At 40.9% G+C, this 19,085-nt stretch overlaps 1 protein-coding gene across 6 annotated transcripts in view; it reads right to left on the reverse strand.

Annotated features, from left to right (window-relative positions):
- Nucleotides 1–19,085, reverse strand: part of pphln1 (periphilin 1) — a 105,050-nt gene that overhangs the window by 76,514 nt on the left and 9,451 nt on the right. For 5 of the 6 annotated variants that reach the window (XM_060902744.1, XM_060902743.1, XM_060902740.1 and 2 more), the window contains 2 exons: nt 12,555–12,619; nt 9,902–10,108 (listed from right to left, as the gene is read on the reverse strand). In XM_060902744.1, coding sequence (XP_060758727.1) covers nt 9,902–10,108; nt 12,555–12,587 — 240 coding nt within the window. In that variant the 5' untranslated portion in view covers nt 12,588–12,619. The remainder of the gene's footprint in view (nt 1–9,901; nt 10,109–12,554; nt 12,620–19,085) is intronic. The other variant, XM_060902742.1, reaches the window with a different exon arrangement.

The raw sequence follows: 19,085 nt of genomic DNA on the forward strand, positions 1-19,085 counted from the left end.
TCGTTGTCTTGCTGCATGACCCACCTTCTCTTGAGATTCAGTTCATGGACAGATGTCCTGACATTTTCCTTTAGAATTCACTGGTATAATTCAGAATTCATTGTTCCATCAATGATGGCAAGCCGTCCTGGCCCAGATGCAGCAAAACAGGCCCAAACCATGATATTACCGCCACCATGTTTCACAGATGGGATAAGGTTCTTATGCTGGAATGCATTGTTTTCCTTTCTCCAAACATAATGCTTCTTGTTTAAACCAAAAAGTTCTATTTTGGTCTCATCCATCCACAAAACATTTTTCCAATAGCCTTCTGGCTTGTCCACATGATCTTTAGCAAACTGCAGACGAGCAGCAATGTTCTTTTTGGAGAGCAGTGGCTTTCTCCTTGCAACCCTGCCATGCATACCATTGTTGTTCAGTGTTCTTCTGATGGTGGACTCATGAACATTAACATTAGCCAATGTGAGAGAGGCCTTCAGTTGCTTAGAAGTTACCCTGGGATCCTTTGTGACCTCGCTGACTATTACATGCCTTGCTCTTGGCATGATCTTTGTTGGTTGACCACTCCTGGGGAGGGTAACAATGGTCTTGAATTTCCTCCATTTGTACGCAATCTGTCTGACTGTGGATTGGTGGAGTCCAAACTCTTTAGAGATGGTTTTGTAACCTTTTCCAGCCTGATGAGCATCAACAACACTTTTTCTGAGGTCCTCAGAAATCTCCTTTGTTCATGCCATGATACACTTCCACAAACATGTGTTGTGAAGATCAGACTTTGATAGATCCCTGTTCTTTAAATAAAACAGGGTGCCCACTCACACCTGATTGTCATCCCATTGATTGAAAACACCTGACTCTAATTTCACCTTTAAATTAACTGCTAATCCGAGAGGTTCACATACTTTTGCCACTCACAGATATGTAATATTGGATCATTTTCCTCAATAAATAATTAACCAAGTATAATATTTTTTGTCTCATTTGTTTAACTGGGTTCTCTTTATCTACTTTTAGGTCTTGTGTGAAAATCTGATAATGTTTCAGGTCATATTTATGCAGAAATATAGAAAATTCTAAAGGGTTCACAAACTTTCAAGCACCACTGTGTGTGTGTGTGTGTGTATTTTATTTATTTATATATATATATATATATATATATATATATATATATATATAAATAAAACACACACACACGTGTGTGACGGAGTGCCCGTCACTACAGTTGAGTATGTGCTCTAACTGCCATACCAACAAGCCTGGCTCTTTGGTTTGGCATCCTGTAGACCTGGGTTCAAGGCAGGATAAGAGGACTGTTCTCTCGCTTTGCTACAGTACGTGTGTGTGTATATATTATATAATAAATAAAAGATGTGCACACAATTAAGTCACAGGTGTGATCAATTTATATATGGGTTGTCGTCAGCTGTCCATTACTAGCAATGATAACTGCTTTATTAGGATGCACAGAAACGCAGATAGGCCACGAGGCCTATAACAGAGAGAGTCATCCGCAACGGTGGCATGAATGGCCTGGTTGAGCTGCTATGGAATGTCTGGTTTTATGAGCTCTTGTATCAGGGTTCCTACAGATATTTTATGTTGAATTTACTACCTTTTTACTACCTTCACAATTTTTTTTACTACCACAGCGACAATTTGGATTTGGACATTTTCTCACAATTTAACAAGGTAATCTTTGAGTGTATACGTGTTAGTCCAAGTGAATGTGCTACATATAAGTTAGTGACAACTCTACCCAAAGAGTTGGATTGATGAGACAAGATAGAAAGAAAATCTGAACGTACCGGTAGTGTAACTCTTTCTTTCCCTTTGGACGCATAATAGAACCTCCCATTGCTAGGGCTACACATGGAGTAATGCATATTTGCATAAAAGAAAACAAACTTCCACATATAAGTTTTAATTTTATTGAACTGTGAAACTGTGGCCCATAACCTCTTAACGGGTACACAGATTTGCACTAAACCTTGTGTGTCAACACTTCACATTAGGTACAAGATCTGATTACATTTTGTCGGCCAACACTTTCAAGATGGCCAACCTTTTGTTTGTGGAATAATCTTTTGAACAGGTGAACAGATTTGCACAAAAAATCTTATGTGCTTAGGTACATCAACTCATTACATTTAAATCAGGTCAAATGGCAAACACGAACCCACACACACACAGCGCACCAGGCGCATGCGCACACACATGACAAAGACAAGACACACACCCTAAAGATACAAAACACACATAACCCAAGCCCTATTTTGGCAGTCTCTCAACACATTGCCAAGTTTGCTTAAGATAGTCATTTGCACCAGTCCTGTAGTCGTGAAGGCCCGTGGGCAGAGTCAACACCTTCCTCCCAGAGATGTGTTTTAGAGGGTTAATCTTAATCATTTGAAGAGTTCAACAGATTTGCTCATCACATTTTAGATGCCTCAAATGGCGCGCGCGCAAAAACGCACCAGGCGCGCGCGCGCGCAAAAACGCACCAGGTAAACTGGTAAACGCACCGTAGACGCACCGTATAAACGCACCAGGTAAATGCACCGTATAAACAAAGTCAGTCTTGTACTAAACAATCTCTGGTATAAATTTATACTGGATTCGACCGTTATTGGAATTCAAGAATGCGGTCCTCCTCGATACATAAAAATAAATTCGCCCAAATATAGTAATTTATGGATATTATGGCATGCAGGTTAATTAAACGAATTAGAAAACACATAGGCCCAGTTGGATGGGTGTCAAAAAAAATTTACTACCACATCAGATTACGTTTACTACCTTTTACTGGCCATAATTTAGCCTATTTTAATTAACTACCTTTTGCTACCTTTTAAAACCCCGCGGGAACCCTGTGTATATTCCCTTTGACGCTTGTCTTAAATTGAAGACACTGAGCTTTTAACTATGCTTCACCATGTTGCTCTATCCAAGGCATCTCTTTCCCGCATCTGATCAATAACATTCTTCGTGTTCCTCTTCAAAACATCTTTGTACCTCAGTTTCTGTCCTCTTCGTCTCCTCTTTTCTAGGCTCATTTCTCCGTAGAAAATGGCTTTGGGTAGTCGCATTTCAGGCAAGTGCCAGATGCGTCCAGCCCAACGAAGTTGGGAGGCTTTGAAAAGGGCTTCCACGCTTACTGTTTTGGCTCACCTGAGGACTTCTAACTTGTCCTGCCATCTTTTTTTTTTTTTTTTTGAGTATTTGATGCAGGTGTCAGAGTTGTAGTCTGGTCAGTTTCTTGATGTGCTTACGGTAGAGTTGGTAACTGCACTGCTCAAATAGATTAAGCTCTTAGAACTCCTAAGAGGCATTCCATTGACCAAAAGAATGTTGTTTGGCATTGCCTGTGGCTCAGGTGAGGGTTGGTACAAGAGTTTTGTTTTTGTGGGATTGATTTTCAATCCAAAGAAGATTGCAGCTGTTGCAAAGCGATCAATGATTTCCCGCATGTTGTTCAAATCTGCTGCTACAAATGCAGAGTTGTCTGCGTACAGCAGTTCTTACTCACAAAATTTGCCAAGTTTTCATTGAGTACTTGAGTCTGGCAAGATTGAAGAGTCCGATCAAGTCCTGATGTAGACCCCTTTATCTAGATTAGTGCCCATAGTCTCTCAGACTGCTGCAGAGTATAAAACAATGTCAGGGCAAGAACACATCCCTGTTTGACACCGTGATTGACAGGAAAAGCTTCACTAATGTCTCCTCTGATCAAAACCTTCCCAGACATGTACTCATGGAAGCGCTTAATGAGCCGTATCAGTCTTTCCGGGCATCCATACACTTCTAGTACCTTCCAAAGCATCTCTCGGTCAACAGTGTCAAAGACCTTTGAGAAGTCTCCAAAGATCACATACAGAGGCTGATGTTCCTCGATGGCCTTCTCTTGGAGTTGGCTCAGGGTAAAGATCATATCTGAGGTAAACTGCACTGATTTTCTGGAAGTACATCATCTGAGATAGTTCTAAACCAAATTAAGAATATCTTGACCAGCATTTTGTCTGCAATGGAAAGCAGAGGTATGCCACGGTGGTTTCCACATTCACTCCTTTCTGCTTTCTTTTTGTAGATGGTCACAATTAGTGCATCTTTGAAGTCTTGGGGAAGATGCATGTTCTCCCAACATGCACTGTACAGTTTTAAGAGTGCAGCTGTTAGGCTGAGGCCACCTCACTTCAAGATGTCAGCTGGGATGCCGTCTTGGCTGGGGTCTTTGTCACATCTAGTATCCTTGAATGCTTTCTCAAGCTCATCTGATGTGATGGGTACACACGCAATCTCTTGTTGGCCTCCTCTCAAGCCAGCAACATGCCTCAGGATTGGCTGACCCTTGCTAGTTTAGGAGGTTAAAGAAATGCTCCTTCCACCTTCTTTTTATGTCTTCCAGATTTGTGTGGAGTATACTTCCATCAGCACTTTTCACTGGTACCACTACATTGCTTCTCGGTCCACAGAGAGTCTTCAGTCTGGCGAATAATCCATGGTAGTCCTTCCTGTCTGCCAGTTCCTGTAGTTCTTCCACTTTCTTGCACCACCATCTGTCTTTCTATCTGTCTTGAATCGCATTCCTATCCTTGAATCGCATCTCTGATTTCTCATTGCACTTTTGCTTTAATATCTTTGAAAGCTTTAAATGTCTCTATCCAAGTTCTCTTTGTAGATGTAGGTTATAAATGTTGCATTTTTCTTCTAACAAAGCTTGGATAGAATCAGCCTGTTCTTGAAACTAGTCTGATGCACATTTCTTCTGCTATCCAAGTACATCACTTGCAGTTGCGTACACAATATCCTTCAGCCATTGCCACATCCTCAACATTTTCTGTGCCTTCTTGATCAGGGGTGTTTTCCTATAGAGCAGTTGGAATAGCTATTTTGAGCTTGCACTGCGTCCCCTGAGCCCAGCACTTTTTGTACTTTCTCTTGAGCCACTCCCCCAATGTCAGTCCCCCAATGTGCATCCTATTCGCGACACTCATCACCACTTGTCTTTATATGCCGATGACATTTTGGTCTTTATGGAGAAACCACTACAATCTATACCTTACTTGCTATCCATTTGTGAAGAATTTAGTTGTCTCTCTGGTTTTAAGATCAACTGGACCAAGTCCTCATTGTTCCTCTTAATGGTTCGGTGAGGAGGTTGCAATTTGCAGCTGGCATTCCAGTTGTCCAGGACTTTAAGTATCCCGGGATACAAATCTTCCTATCCTTGAATCGCATTGTAATGCACAACTACTCAGACACACTGAATAAAATTAAAGCAGACTTGGACAGGTGGATTAGTCTCTCCAACTCTCTCAGAGCCTGTGTCTCTATAGTCAAAATGAATAGTTTACCCAGAATAAATTTTGTCAGTTCAATGCTCCCCCTCTCCCCTCCTGTCAATTATTGGAACAAATTATATTCTAGTATTTCACGGTTTATTTGGAACAGGAAGCGTCCGGACCTCAAACTGTCAACTATACAAAGAGGAGTGGCCAGTGGTGGCTTATCAGTACCTAACTAAGTTTTATTTCTGGTCATTCGTGCTTAGGCCACTACTTGTATGGCATGACTCTAATGCCTCAGTTTCCTGGCGTAGGCTAGAGGAAAATTGCATGAGACCCTAGAACTTGCAGGAGGTTCTCTTTGCTAATATAGCCAATAAGCAATGTCGGTTGCGTTTTGGCCCAATAGTTTCACAACTTATTCAGACATGAGCAGCTGAACTTCAATGCAAGATCTCCTGCAAGTGGCATACAATTGCACAGATCTTTAACAACCTAGGCCTTTTGATTGGAGGAGGACCTATTTCATGTTCTGCCTGGAGTAATAGTCATATTCACACTTCAGACGATGTTTATAGTGACTCTGGGCTGCGTACCTTTCAAGATATTAGAGACGGGTATAATTTGCCTGCATGCTCGTTCTTTTTCTATCTGCAGCTTAGATCATCTCTACTGGCACATGGTGCCCCGGGACAACAATCTTTACCAATCCAGCCACTATACAAGTTACTCATCACACAAATTAAAAATAGAGGTATGGTCTCTGCATTGCATCACTTCTTCCTGGAGGCCTCCTATAATGAATTACCACTTGACAGAATGTGGGGCAATCACACCTCCAATCATGATTCTGATTTTGAATGGTCACAGGTCTGGGCAAATATTAGGGAGGCTTCCTGCAACCCAGACCACCAGCAGATCCACTAACTATATACACAGAACATATTTAACCCCTCGCAAGTTCCACTGCATGTAGCCTATGTTCTATGAAAGCCTCTGGCACTTTTTTGCATATGATGTGGAATTGCCCCCCTGTCTCACAGTTCTGGTCTAAAATGGCAGCCAAGTTATCTGACTTAGTATCAGTGACCATACTAGTGACTATACCCATCAGTCATTCTGCTCAACGATCTGTCAGACATGAATATTACTAAACTTAAAAAGCGCACTGTTCTAGCCGGCCTGACAGCTGCCAAGAAGTTGATTGCATTGTGATGGAAACCTCCCCATTCTCTCACCATCAGACACTGGGCCCTTACTTTCCTGGATGTAATTTATTTAGAACTGTCAACTGCTAGAGTTAATGGTGCTAGTGAGGCTACCATAAACAATTGGCATGCAGCAGCTGATTCGCTGAAAGAACTTATAGGATGAACTCTTCCCTTACTTGATGCCTTTTTGTGAGACTCTTAATCTCCTTGTTTCCCCTGAGTGCGTGCGTGCGTGCGTTGGTACGCGTTAGAGATATACAATCTACTGGATGCCAATAGACTTGAGTGAGTGTACCTAATGAGTGTAGTGCTGGGGTGGGGGTGGTGCCCTTTTCTTCCTCCCTCATGTCCTTTTGGTTTTGTTTGTTTGCACCTTATTTATGTGCAAGGTTATTATTATTATTATTATTACTACTACTAGTAATTACTTGTTACTGTCAATTCTTATACTATCGTCCAATTAACGAGTTGTGTTTTCGGTTGCAACTCATGTTCTTGTTCAAATAAAACATTTGGTCAAAAAAAAAAAAAAAGATAGTTATATAAATCAATATGGGCTTAAAGTGCAGACTCTCAGCTTTAATTTGAGGGTATTCACATCCAAAGTGGAGGAAGGGTTTAGGAATTACAGCTCTTTAGCTGTAGCCACAGCCTCTTTGTCAAGGGACCAAAGGTAATTGGACAATTAAAAGCTATTTAATTGGCTGCATGGGCTATTCCCTCATTAATCCATCATCAATTAAGCAAGTAAAAGGTCTGGAGTTGATTCCAAGTGTGGCATTTGGAAGCTGTTGCTGTGAACCCACAACATGCGATCAAAGGAGCTTTCAATGGAAGTGAAACAGACCATCCTTAGACTGAAAAAAAGAAAGAACTCCATCAGAGAGATAGCGGAAATGCTAGGAGTGGCCAAATCAGCAGTTTGGAACATTCTGGGGGGGGAGCGCACTGGTGAGCTTGGAAACTCAAAAAGGCCTGGACGTCCATGGAAGACAACAGTGGTGGATGATCACAGGATCCTTTCCATGGTGAAGAAAAACCCCTTCACAACATCCACCCAAGTGAAGAACACTCTCCAGGAAGTAGGTGTATCAGTATCTAAGTCTACCATAAAGAGAAGACTTCATGAGAGCAAAGAGTGTTCACCACAAGGTGCAAGCTATTATGAATTTCCCTTCAGGGATTAATAAAGTAATTCTGATTCTGATTAATCAGCCTCAGAAATAGAAAGGCCAGATTAGACTTTGCCAAAAAAACATCTAAAGAAGCCAGCCCAGTTCTGGAACAGCATTATTTGGACAGATGAAACCAAGATCAACCTGTACCAGAATGATGGGAAGAAGAAAGTATGGAGAAGGCTTGGAATGGCTCCTGGTGCCCCGGGGCAACAATCTTTACCAATCTACCCACTATACAAGTTACTCATCACACAAATTAAAAATAGAGGTATACCACATCTTCTATAAAACATGGTGGAGGCAGTGTGATGGCGTGGGCATGCATGGCCTCCAGTGGCACTGGGTCACTAGTGTTTATTGATGTGACAGAAGACAGAAGCAGCAGGATGAATTCTGAAGTGTATAAGGATATACTTTCTGCTCAGATTCAGCCAAATGCAGTAAAGTTGACTGGACGGCACTTCACGGTACAGATGGACAATGACCCAATACATACTGCGAAAGCAACCCAGGAGTTTTTTTAAGGCAAAGAAGTGGAACATTCTGCAGAGTCAATCACCAGATCTCAACCCGATTGAGCATGCATTTCACTTGCAAAAAGACCCACAAACAAGCAACAACTGAAGACAGCTGCAGTAAAGGCCTGGCAAAACATCACAAAGGAGGAAACCCAGCATTTGGTTATGTCCATGGGTTCCAGATTTCAGGCAATCATTGCATGCAAAGGATTCTTAAAGTATTAAAAATGAACATTTTATTTATGGTAATGTTAATTTGTCCAATTACTTTTGAGCCCCTGAAATGAAGAGACTTTGTAGAACAATGGTTGCAATTCTTAAACGTTTCATAGGATATTTTTGTTCAACCCTTTGAATTAAACCTGAAAGTCTACACTGCACTTGCATCTCAGCCGTTTCATTTCAAATCCAATGGGGTGGCATGCAGAGCCCAAATCATGAAAACTGTGTCACTGTCCAAATATTTCTGGGCCTAACTGTGTATGCAACGTTTACTGTATGGACATGGTATCAGAATTTTATTTATAAGCAGTAGCCACATGTACCCATAGGGCACCTATTTTTTCACGATATCTTCCTTCATATTCATCACAAGTGCTACTGGGCAAGGTTTGTTTTGCCTGGCAACACTTTTTTTTTTTGGTGTGCAAGTGACAGCATGGCAGAGCGCCAGCATGGCAGAGCGCCATGTATCTGCACTTTGGGGAAAGCCCGGTGTATGTGGGTATTTTTTTTTTTATTAGATCATAAGAATGGAGTCCTACGTTAATGATGGTTAGTTATTTCTACAGTTGAAAGCTAAATTTTATTTTTCTGTTTAAAGGGGAAGAAAGGGCAATATATACGGTTGCTGATGTGACAAAGTAACGTATTCTTAAGTATTCTATCAAATTTATGTACTAGAAAACAACGAAATATCTTGGTAATTGTAAATATAATAGTCGGTACGCTAAACCGCACAAGAGTTGCCATTTTTAAAAGACCGTGACGTCAGCCCTACCCACTGCACTAGGAGAGAAGCGTGTAATTATGGCGTCGGGCGCATCAACTGAAAGCGACAGCTCTGTCGAATCGTACGAAGAGATCCCGCAAGACACACTGCACACTGCTATGGCTTAGAAGGGTACCAGTTTGAACCTAGGAGAGGTACTCCCGACTCCGGTGATGACGAAAGAAGAGAAGAAAGCTCGAACTCGCTTGGTGTTTTTCAGTGGAAACGAGTGAAAAGACACGTCTGGAGGATCGTTATGCTTTCCATCGGTCCCGTTATTACACCCGAAAGCAACACACTGTGGCATTGTGTAGCCGATCACTTACAATTCATCCTACTTTCGAATTCACACGTGCTATTCCCAACCTCAATGAGCCAACACAACTGGGCACATACATATGTCATGAGTGTTATGCAGAGAAAATGAACGTGCATTCTGATTGGATAAAATTAATATCATGGCGGGCTGTTCAAACTGCGGAAATAGTTTGCTCGAGCTACTTTCAAAACACTATAACTTTCCAACCTTAGAACAAAAAACTTTTGTAAGTCTTGAATAAGGTTCGTCAATGTGTGTTTTATTGTTATATTTACTCTATATATTGCCCTTTCTTCCCCTTTAATTCAGGCTGATTTCATGGTGTCTCTTATTCCCTCATTTAAATCCTGACTTCTTACAAAAAATCAAGATGATTTTGTGTGCCATGGCTTCAGTTCTTACCCTTCGGTTAGCTGGGCCTCCTCTGGGTTCATTAGAGAAAGAGTAGTGGCTGTCACTATGGTAGCCTTTCTTATCTTCATTGTGGTAGTTTCTGGGACCACCATTTGGGTAAAAGCGAGGAGAGCCATACTCAAAGTTTCGGATATAGTCATCATCAGGACGTCCAAAAGCTCTCCTTTCCCCACCAGCTCCTCTTGGGTAAGGGGCCTGAAACAGGCAAATTTAAATGACCAAGATGGCTGAAATTAAGGACACTAAACAAATAGCTTCTGTTTCATACAGATTACCTCATCATTAATTATAATAAGCTAAGGTTAAACAGGGCAAACCTAGCCAGCCTTATATTTGACTACAACATCGAAAAAATATCAAGCCCCTTTGAATGAAATGCAACATGAGGTAATAGCAGCCATTTTGCTTTTTTCACCACGCAGGGGTTTTCCAAGTGCCTTTGTTTTTAATGACTGTGCATTTACATTTTACACATACTGCATTCTATTCTACCATCCTTTCACTTTCCTGAGTGAAACATTCTTGTTGCTGCCATCATGCAGTGTTCTATCAGCGAGCAAGAAAAAGTTCACCCGTGTTTTCTATCAATCACATTCCTATGAACTGAAAATGAATGTGGAGCGACAAACCTTTTTCCACATTCAACGTGACTACTCCTTTCAGCAACTTGATATTATTTGTTTGCAAAAACTTCTCGCTTTGCAAACAAAATTAGTCAATCGTTTTTTTTTTTTTGCATTCTGCTTCAACAGCATTGGGCCGGAAAACAGTTTTGTGCACAGCAGTATGTGGTGCTGCCCCCAGTGACTTCAAACTGGCATTACATTCTACCCAGGAACACAAGCCTGTGCACTCTTAAATTTGTGTTGCTAGTTCAGTAAACATCGCATTTTTATCAACATTATTGCATATTTCCACTTCAGCCCTACTATCTAGGCATACAATTACTGACCGTGTTACCAGTCATGGTTTTTCACTCCTTTTCAAATTTCACTCAATTCAAAGAGACCACGCAAGCACCACTGCTGAGAAGATAGAATATGGATGGACCATTCTCAGCTCAGTAGTTACAGTGAGATGATAGTGTGGTGGTGCTGGCATGAGTGTATTTGGCACATTGCTCAGAGTTTTAAATCTGAATGTGAGATACTGTAACAACCAATCATTCAATTGAAAAAAAATATTAGGGGAAAAAAGAGAAAGAAGAAATTATAATGTGGCTGTAGAGATGAACACACCCTTTAATAATGATACGTGCTCAGAATTAACCAATTCTTTTCACACTCATTCAAAAGTAATTATCATACATCTGCCATCAATGATGTGAGACTGATTAAACCTAGATAAAAGATCAGCCGTTTCTCTACGAGTTTCTCGACATCACCTTGATGTCATCCGAGTGCTTAAGCTATTGCGCTCAAAGAGCTTAGAAAGCATGTACAGGATCTCAAAAAAAGGTATTGATAATTTGACAAAAAAGGTATTGATGAATTGACAAAAAAAAGAATAGAATAAAATTGCCAAATAGAGTTGCGCTAAGTTGATAAACTTCTACCCTAAAAAAGTGAGCACTGAATTTCAAGCAAAATGGTTTTTAAATGAAGTATTAGATGCGTGAACACTTACAATCACATGGTTGTATAATGTTTTGATTTTTTTCCCCCCACCCCTAAAATATTTATGTTTGATTTTCACTTTAATTATGTTGGCTGCTATCTCACATTACTGCTCTCAAAATGCAGCAAGTGAAATTCACCAAGCACCAGTCGAACTAGAAGTGGTATCATGTGTTTTGGTCATGTGATTTAATTTTTATTTTGCTTGTGCACGCCATTAGCTTGTTTTACAACAAAAAGGGGACAGAATACAAGGAACTCCCCTGTTAAACATGGCAAAATAAAACTGTAAAACTTGTCCGTTTTGGAGCCCAATTGTGCTATAACAGAAAAAAAAAAGGTACATCCTAAAATTATTTTTTGGCTGCGCGTTTGGCAATCTGAGAATACATAATGGTGGGCTCATTCATGACCGATTTAGTGAAACTATGATACGAGGACTGCACAAAACTCAAAAGGTGAAATGGATTGTTTTACAGAATGGCCCCTTGTATGATGAGCTGTAAAATATATCCACATTAGCTTCAGCTCAGTCTGAAGAATGGGCACTCCATGTTATACTCTTACCTAGCCATGAACAGCTCAAAGCTTATGTACCTGCACCTTTTAAAGTGTGTTTTCTCCAGGTATAACACTGCATTTATACTAAAGGCTTGTTTCTGACAATTTTCTGCGCAAGCCCAGATCCTGCTGGTTTTCTTTAATCACAGGTCTATTATTAGAGGATCCACAGACAGAGGATTTGTTATAGAATTCAGCCAAGATTTTACGAAATATCACCACATACAGGGCAACTCTGACACTGTCTTTAGATTATTCCCCCCTCACAAAATGCATGAGTACACCCAAAAAAAAAACCCCACTATCATCTATTTTTAATTTCTAAAACATACATTTACATGTATTTACCCATTAGATCCCTGACACAAGCTCAAGAACATGCACGTTTGTGCTGTAGGTGGTATTAAAAAATAAATAACAATAAAAGCATGAATGAGAACAGTAAAAATCAGGACAGCTCTTACAGCTCTGTCTGGATGGAACCGCTGCTCATACATGTCTCGGATACTCCTGTCTCTCCTGAATGCCACTAGAACAATAAATAAGTAAGCAAGCAAGCAAGCAAATAAATAAATACATTTTTAAAAATGTTCCAAAGAAACTAGTGCTAGAGCAAGTTTATGTTTACACCATTGCACAATAACAGCTCTTAAAATTATTACATGAGGAATAATGTTTCCTCAACAACAAAATGCACACAACCATTTAGAAAATATTTCTTCTTGGATTTTAACACCTGTAAAGCAAACTAATACGAGTACACCAACCTCTCAATCTATCTACAGCTCACTGTAAAAAAGTTTGCATCCTGCAAAAAAGCTGCAAGAGAGCATCAGAGAAATTTTTGGCCCTGTTACAATGTCCACTCATATACACAGTCATGGTTTTGGAATAAAGAATGTATTGCGTTTGAAGAGAGCACCACAATTACACATTGTGAGGCTCTCTGATGTTTTGTGGATGTGTCAGGCACTGGAACTCTACAGAAAGTGGAAGGTAGAATGATTCAGTTCACTATGAACATCCACCCATTTTCTACCGCTTATGTGGTTCCGGGTCATGGAAGCAGCAGTCTCAGAAGCAATCCCCAAACCTCCCCCGGCACCTCCTCTGGGTGGGATGCCAAGGTGTTCCCAGGACAGCTGAGAAATATAATCCCTGCAGCATGTCCTGGATCTGCCCCAGGGTCTCCTCCTGGTTGGACATGCCCGAAATATCTCCCCTGGGAGGCATCCAGGAGGCATGCATGCTCAACAGATGCATGAACCACCTTAGCTGGCTCCTTTCTATGTGAAGGGGCAGCGGCTGTACTTTCAGCCCCTCCCGAATGTCCGAGCTCCTCACCCTATCAAAAAGGCTAACCCCATAAATCCTGTGGAGGAAAGCTCATTTCTGCCGTTTATGTCCACAACCTTATTCTTTTGGTCAATACCCAGAGCTCATGACCATAGGTGAGGGTAGGACTATAGACTGACCGGTAAATCAATAGCATGGTTTTCCCCAAAGCATTTTTGCGTATCGGGCCCGATACGCTTGCTCTGCCTGCCGATACGCTTAGTCGCTTTAGTTAAAATCCGATACGCTTAGATTTATACCGATACGTTAAAATTTCCTACCGACAAGTAACTAGATACATAGGAGAGCAAATAACAGATCCATTTACATACTGATTGATATTTGTGTTAAACAAGCGCTTTTTTTTTTCCAATGTTTGTGTTGATTCTGTCAAAGTAATATGTCCACGTGGTATGATGTAAACAAACTGTAATCTGTTGGCTACGTCAAGATCACGTGTTCAAACCGTCCAATAAAAATATCGAAAGAAAACGTCAGACATCCCTGAAGTTTCCAAATCATTATAAGCGATCTCATTGGCTGCCAATGTTGTCCCCCACCAGACGGACAAGGCCGACTGACTTTAATAAGCTAGGAGAAGACTCACTGGACAATTTGATCCACATCAACATGGATGATGGCGAGATGGACTATGAGAGGGTTGCCCAACATTGGGCCAAGCAAAGGCCAAGGAGAATTAATCTGCTTTAAAGGAGTAGAAAACTTAATTCATTAGTTTGGGTTTGCAGAAAGATTATGTACTTATAAACACTCTCACAAAGTGAAGTTGTCCAAATGTGTCAAATATAGCATAATTTCAAATAATAATCATAAGCATTTTTGGCAGTGTGATGTCCCTGGGATCCATTTAACAAAAGAAGGCTCCGGATTATTCTTTTGTTAAAGGCTCACAGTGACCTCACACTGCCAAATATGCTGATCATTATTATTCGAAATTATGCTACATTTGACACTTAAATTCTCTTCATGAATGTTTTTATAAATACATAATCTTTCTGCAAACTTAAATGTATGAATTTTCTTTTCCTTTAAATATGTTTTAATCTTAATCTAGTCCATTTAATAAAGTGCCAAAATTTAAACTTTATAATATGCAGTTGCCTTACTTTTCTTTTCAGTGCATCCTAGTTATACATATATTATGGTAATTGCATCCGAAACATTCTAAATCATTACAGTTATAGTAATACAGCAACTTATTTTAAGGTGGCAGTTCTTAGGTTCAGATCCCTTTGTGATCAACAGGAGGTCATGATGATCGATTCTCTTCATTGGATTGCATAAGATGGAGCAAACCACTGTTCATATTTTCATGCACATTTTTGTTACAACACTACTTGATCATAGATAATTAAGTGCAAGGTATCCCTGTAGATTTTCAAATCTATCGTATACCTAAGTAATCTATAACAAAACAGTTTAACTTGCATGTTGAACTTTAAGGTGAAATTTCAAATGTGTATACATTAATACTATTTAGGTCAGAAATCATTGAAGCACTGTTAAAATCTACCCTATAATCATGTATCTAAAACCTCTCAGAGACCCTGAAAAATGCACAAGAGAGCATCTATTTTCAAAAAATTTTCCAGGGGGGCATGCCCCCGGACCCCCCTAGTTTCACTTCGTGCCGTTGGCACTCAATTGTCTGTGTTTTATCATGCCAGAATTTAGGGCTTTAATTTTTTTCTGGGGAAAACACTGCAATAGCTTCGCCTTTTGGCTCAGCTCTCTCTCTCTCTCTCTCTCTCCCCACCATGACAGATCAGTTGAGCTCCATGACCACGACTGTGGACACTGCACCAATCCGCCTGCCAATCCCCCCCAATCCCCCTGCCAATTTTGTTTTTTATCCAAATGAGAATCGCAGCTTACCCATCTGTGTTCTCGCTTCTTGAAGGCCAATCTTGTGGCCAATTGTTTTGAAACAATCTGACTTTTAGTTGTTCGTTAAGCTCTCCGTTCATTCGCTTCTTCCACATAAGGGCAAGAGATTGCTGCTGAGGCAAGCATATCCAGCAGAGAAATCAGACAGTTGGTCCACTCATTCTCCATTTTCTCCATACTGAGTACTCCGCCATTACTGCTTGGCTCAGGCAATTACTAAAACCCGGGACATCACCGCTTTTAACAACAACCGCGGGGCGGTAACTGCCCGAGCGATAACACGTCCCGTTCCGTCCCAGGTTTTAGCAACAACCCTCGGCTCACACTCCGGGAGAACTGGTGCAACTGAACTTACTTTCCTTTTCTTGTAGTTTTCTTTTCCTTTAATTGTTGGTACTGCACCCTCTTTCAATACAGGCTTATAGCCAACGCTTCTCAACAGATCAGAGGTTTCATACAAGTCCTCAGTAAAATGTGCAAAGCAGGGGAGAGACCACTTCGTAGGCGCCCAACATGCCCATGAATTTCTCACAAAATGCATCCGAACCTTTGCAGTTTGAACATTCTTGGGCCATGAATGCAACATAAATCCACCTTCTGTCATGTTGCTACACCCGCCAAAAACACATCTACGTGGCATGGCGATAAATTAGTTCAAAATGGAGGATCAGAGTTGCAGTCAGCTCTGTGTTTTAGTATAGTGGAAATGGCGATGAGACCAATAAGACTTCCTGCTGTGACGTCACAGATCTCAATGTCATTCACTCAGACCGCTACCTACAGTTAGGTCCATATATATTTGGACACTGACACAAATTGTTTTTTTTACCTGTTTACTGAAACATATTCAAGTTATAGTTATATAATGGACATTGACAAAGTCCAGACTTTCAGCTTTCATTTGAGGGTATCCACATTAAAATTGGATGAAGGGTTTAGGAGTTTCAGCTCCTTAACATGTGCCACCCTGTTTTTAAAGGGACCAAAAGTAATTGGACAGTTGACTCAAAGGCTATTTCATGGGCAGGTGTGGGCAATTCCTTCGTTATGTCACTCTCAATTAAGCAGATAAAAGGCCTGGAGTTGATCTGAGGTGTGGTGCTTGCATTTGGAAGATTTTGCTGTGAAGAAAACATGCGGTCAAAGGAGCTCTCCATGCAGGTGAAACAAACCATCCTTAAGCTGTGAAAACAGAAAAAAACATCCGAGAAATTGCTACAATATTAAGAGTGGCAAAATCTACAGTTTGGTACATCCTGAGAGAGAAAGAAAGAAAGCACTGGTGAACTCATCAGTCCAAAAAGACCTGGACACCCACAGAAGACAACAGTGGTGGATGATCGCAGAATAATTTCCATGGTGAAGAGAAACCCCTTCACAACAGCCAACCAAGTGAACAACACTCTCCAGGAGGTAGGCGTATCAATATCCAAATCTACCATAGAGAGAAGACTGCATGAAAGTAAATACAGAGGGTTCACTGCAGGATGCAAGCCACTCATAAGCCTCAAGAATAAAAAGGCTAGATTGGACTTTGCTAAAAAACATCTAAAAAAGCCAGCACAGTTCTGGAAGAACATTCTCTGGACAGATGAAACCAAGATCAACCTCGACCAAAATGATGGAAAGAAAAAAAGTATGGCAAAGGTGTGGTACAGCTCACGATCCAAAGCATACCACCTCATCTGTAAAACACGGCGGAGGCAGTGTGATGGCTTGGGCATGCATGGCTGCTAGTGGCACTGGGTCACTAGTGTTTATTGATGTGACACAGGACAGAAGCAGCCGGATGAATTCTGAGGTATTCAGAGACGTACTGTGTGCTCAAATCCAGCCAAACTGATTGGTCGGCATTTCATAACACAAATGGACAATGACCCAAAACATAAAGCCAAAGCAACCCAGGAGTTTATTAAAGCAAAGAAGTGGAATATTCTTGAATGGCCAAGTCAGTCACCTGATCTCAACCCAATTGAGCATGCATTTCACTTGTTAAAGACTAAACTTCAGACAGAAAGGCCCACAAACAAACAGCAACTGAAAACCGCTGCAGTAAAGGCCTGGCAGAGCATTAAAAAGGAGGAAAAACAGTGTCTGGTGATGTCCATGAGTTCAAGACTTCAGGCAGTCATTGCCAAAAGGGTTTTCAACCAAGTATTAGAAATTAACATTTTATTTACAATTATTTAATTTGTCCAATTACTTTTGAGCCCCTGAAATGAAGGGATTGTGTTTAAAAAAATGCTTTAGTTCCTCACATTTTTATGCAATCATTTTGTTCAACCCACTGAATTAAAGCTGAAAGTCTGAACTTCAACTACATCTGAACTGATTTGTTCAAAATTCATTGTGGTAATGTACAGAACCAAAATTAGAAAAATGTTGTCTCTGTCCAAATATTTATGGACCTAACTGTATATGAATCACTTTAATCATAAAAATTAATATTAGATTTATTGTTAACGCTTAAAACTATTCCTATGCCATTCTTGAGGTTTCAGGCATTTATAAATAAAAAGTAAGGCCATGGTTCTGCAAATATGCTTTAAACTCCTCCACTTGAGGCAGTGACCTACCCCCAACCTGGAGAGGCCATTCCAGCCTTTTCCAGATGAGGATTATAACCTCCGATTTGAAGGTGCTGGTTCTTATTCCAGCCACTTCACACTGAACTGCAAACCACCCCAGAGCATGCTGAAGGTCACAGCTTGATGAAGCCAAAAGGACCACATCTGCAAAAAGCAACGCCGTGATCCTCAAGCCCCCAAACAAGACACCTTCCACCCCCTGACTGTGCCTAGAAATCCTGTCCATAAATATTATAAAACAGAACTAGAGACAAAGATCATCCCAGGCAGAGTCAAACGCCCACCAAGAACAAGTCTGACTTACTGCCACTCTCATTTGGTTCATACAGGGACCTAATGGCTCTCATCACTGGGCCTGGTACACCCCATACTCCCAGAGCAGCTCCCACAAGGGAGTTTTGTGGGAGCTGTTCTGGGAGCATGGGGTGTACCAGGCCCGGTAAGAAGAGCCATTAGGTCCCTGTATGAACCAAATGAGAGTGGCAGTAAGTCAGACTTGTTCTTGGTGGGCGTTTGACTCTGCCTGGGATGACCTTTTCCAAGTCCACAAAGCACACGTGGACTCCCATGAACCCTCCAATACATCTTTGTGAGGCTAAAAAGCTGGTCCAGTGTTCCCTGGCCAGGACAAAAATTGCATTGTTCCTCCTGAATATGAGATTTGATCAACAGAAGAATCCTCCTTTCCAGTACCCTGGCATAGACCTTTCCAGGCAGGCTGAGGAGGATGATCCAGTGAAAGTTGGAGCACACCCTCCAATCCCCCTTCTTAAAGATGGGAACCACCACCCCAGTCTGCAGGTCCAGAGGCACTGTCCCTGATCATGGACATGTTTTTACGTATCAAATTCACCAATATTTCATGATATTCTTGTCGAAACCTACTTTGTTTCTTATGCTTTCATTTGACAGTCACTATTTTGTATCTAAATGCGCGTTTAATTAGTCATGTGCAGTGTCAATAATAGTGATCACTTTCACCAGGGTCCACCAGTATCGACACCCTGTGGAATTAAGTGACAGAATTAAACTGTTATGTATCAATCTTTGTGTACCATTGTTGCAGTAGTTGAAGTAGATTGAGTACTTTAAAAGTGCTGTGATTTCTTTGTGAAATACAAAGTAATCCTATTGTAAAAAATAGAATTAGACCAGAATTAAAGC

This window comes from Neoarius graeffei, chromosome 21 (genome assembly GCF_027579695.1).
Source record: "Neoarius graeffei isolate fNeoGra1 chromosome 21, fNeoGra1.pri, whole genome shotgun sequence".
Lineage (NCBI taxonomy): Eukaryota > Metazoa > Chordata > Actinopteri > Siluriformes > Ariidae > Neoarius > Neoarius graeffei.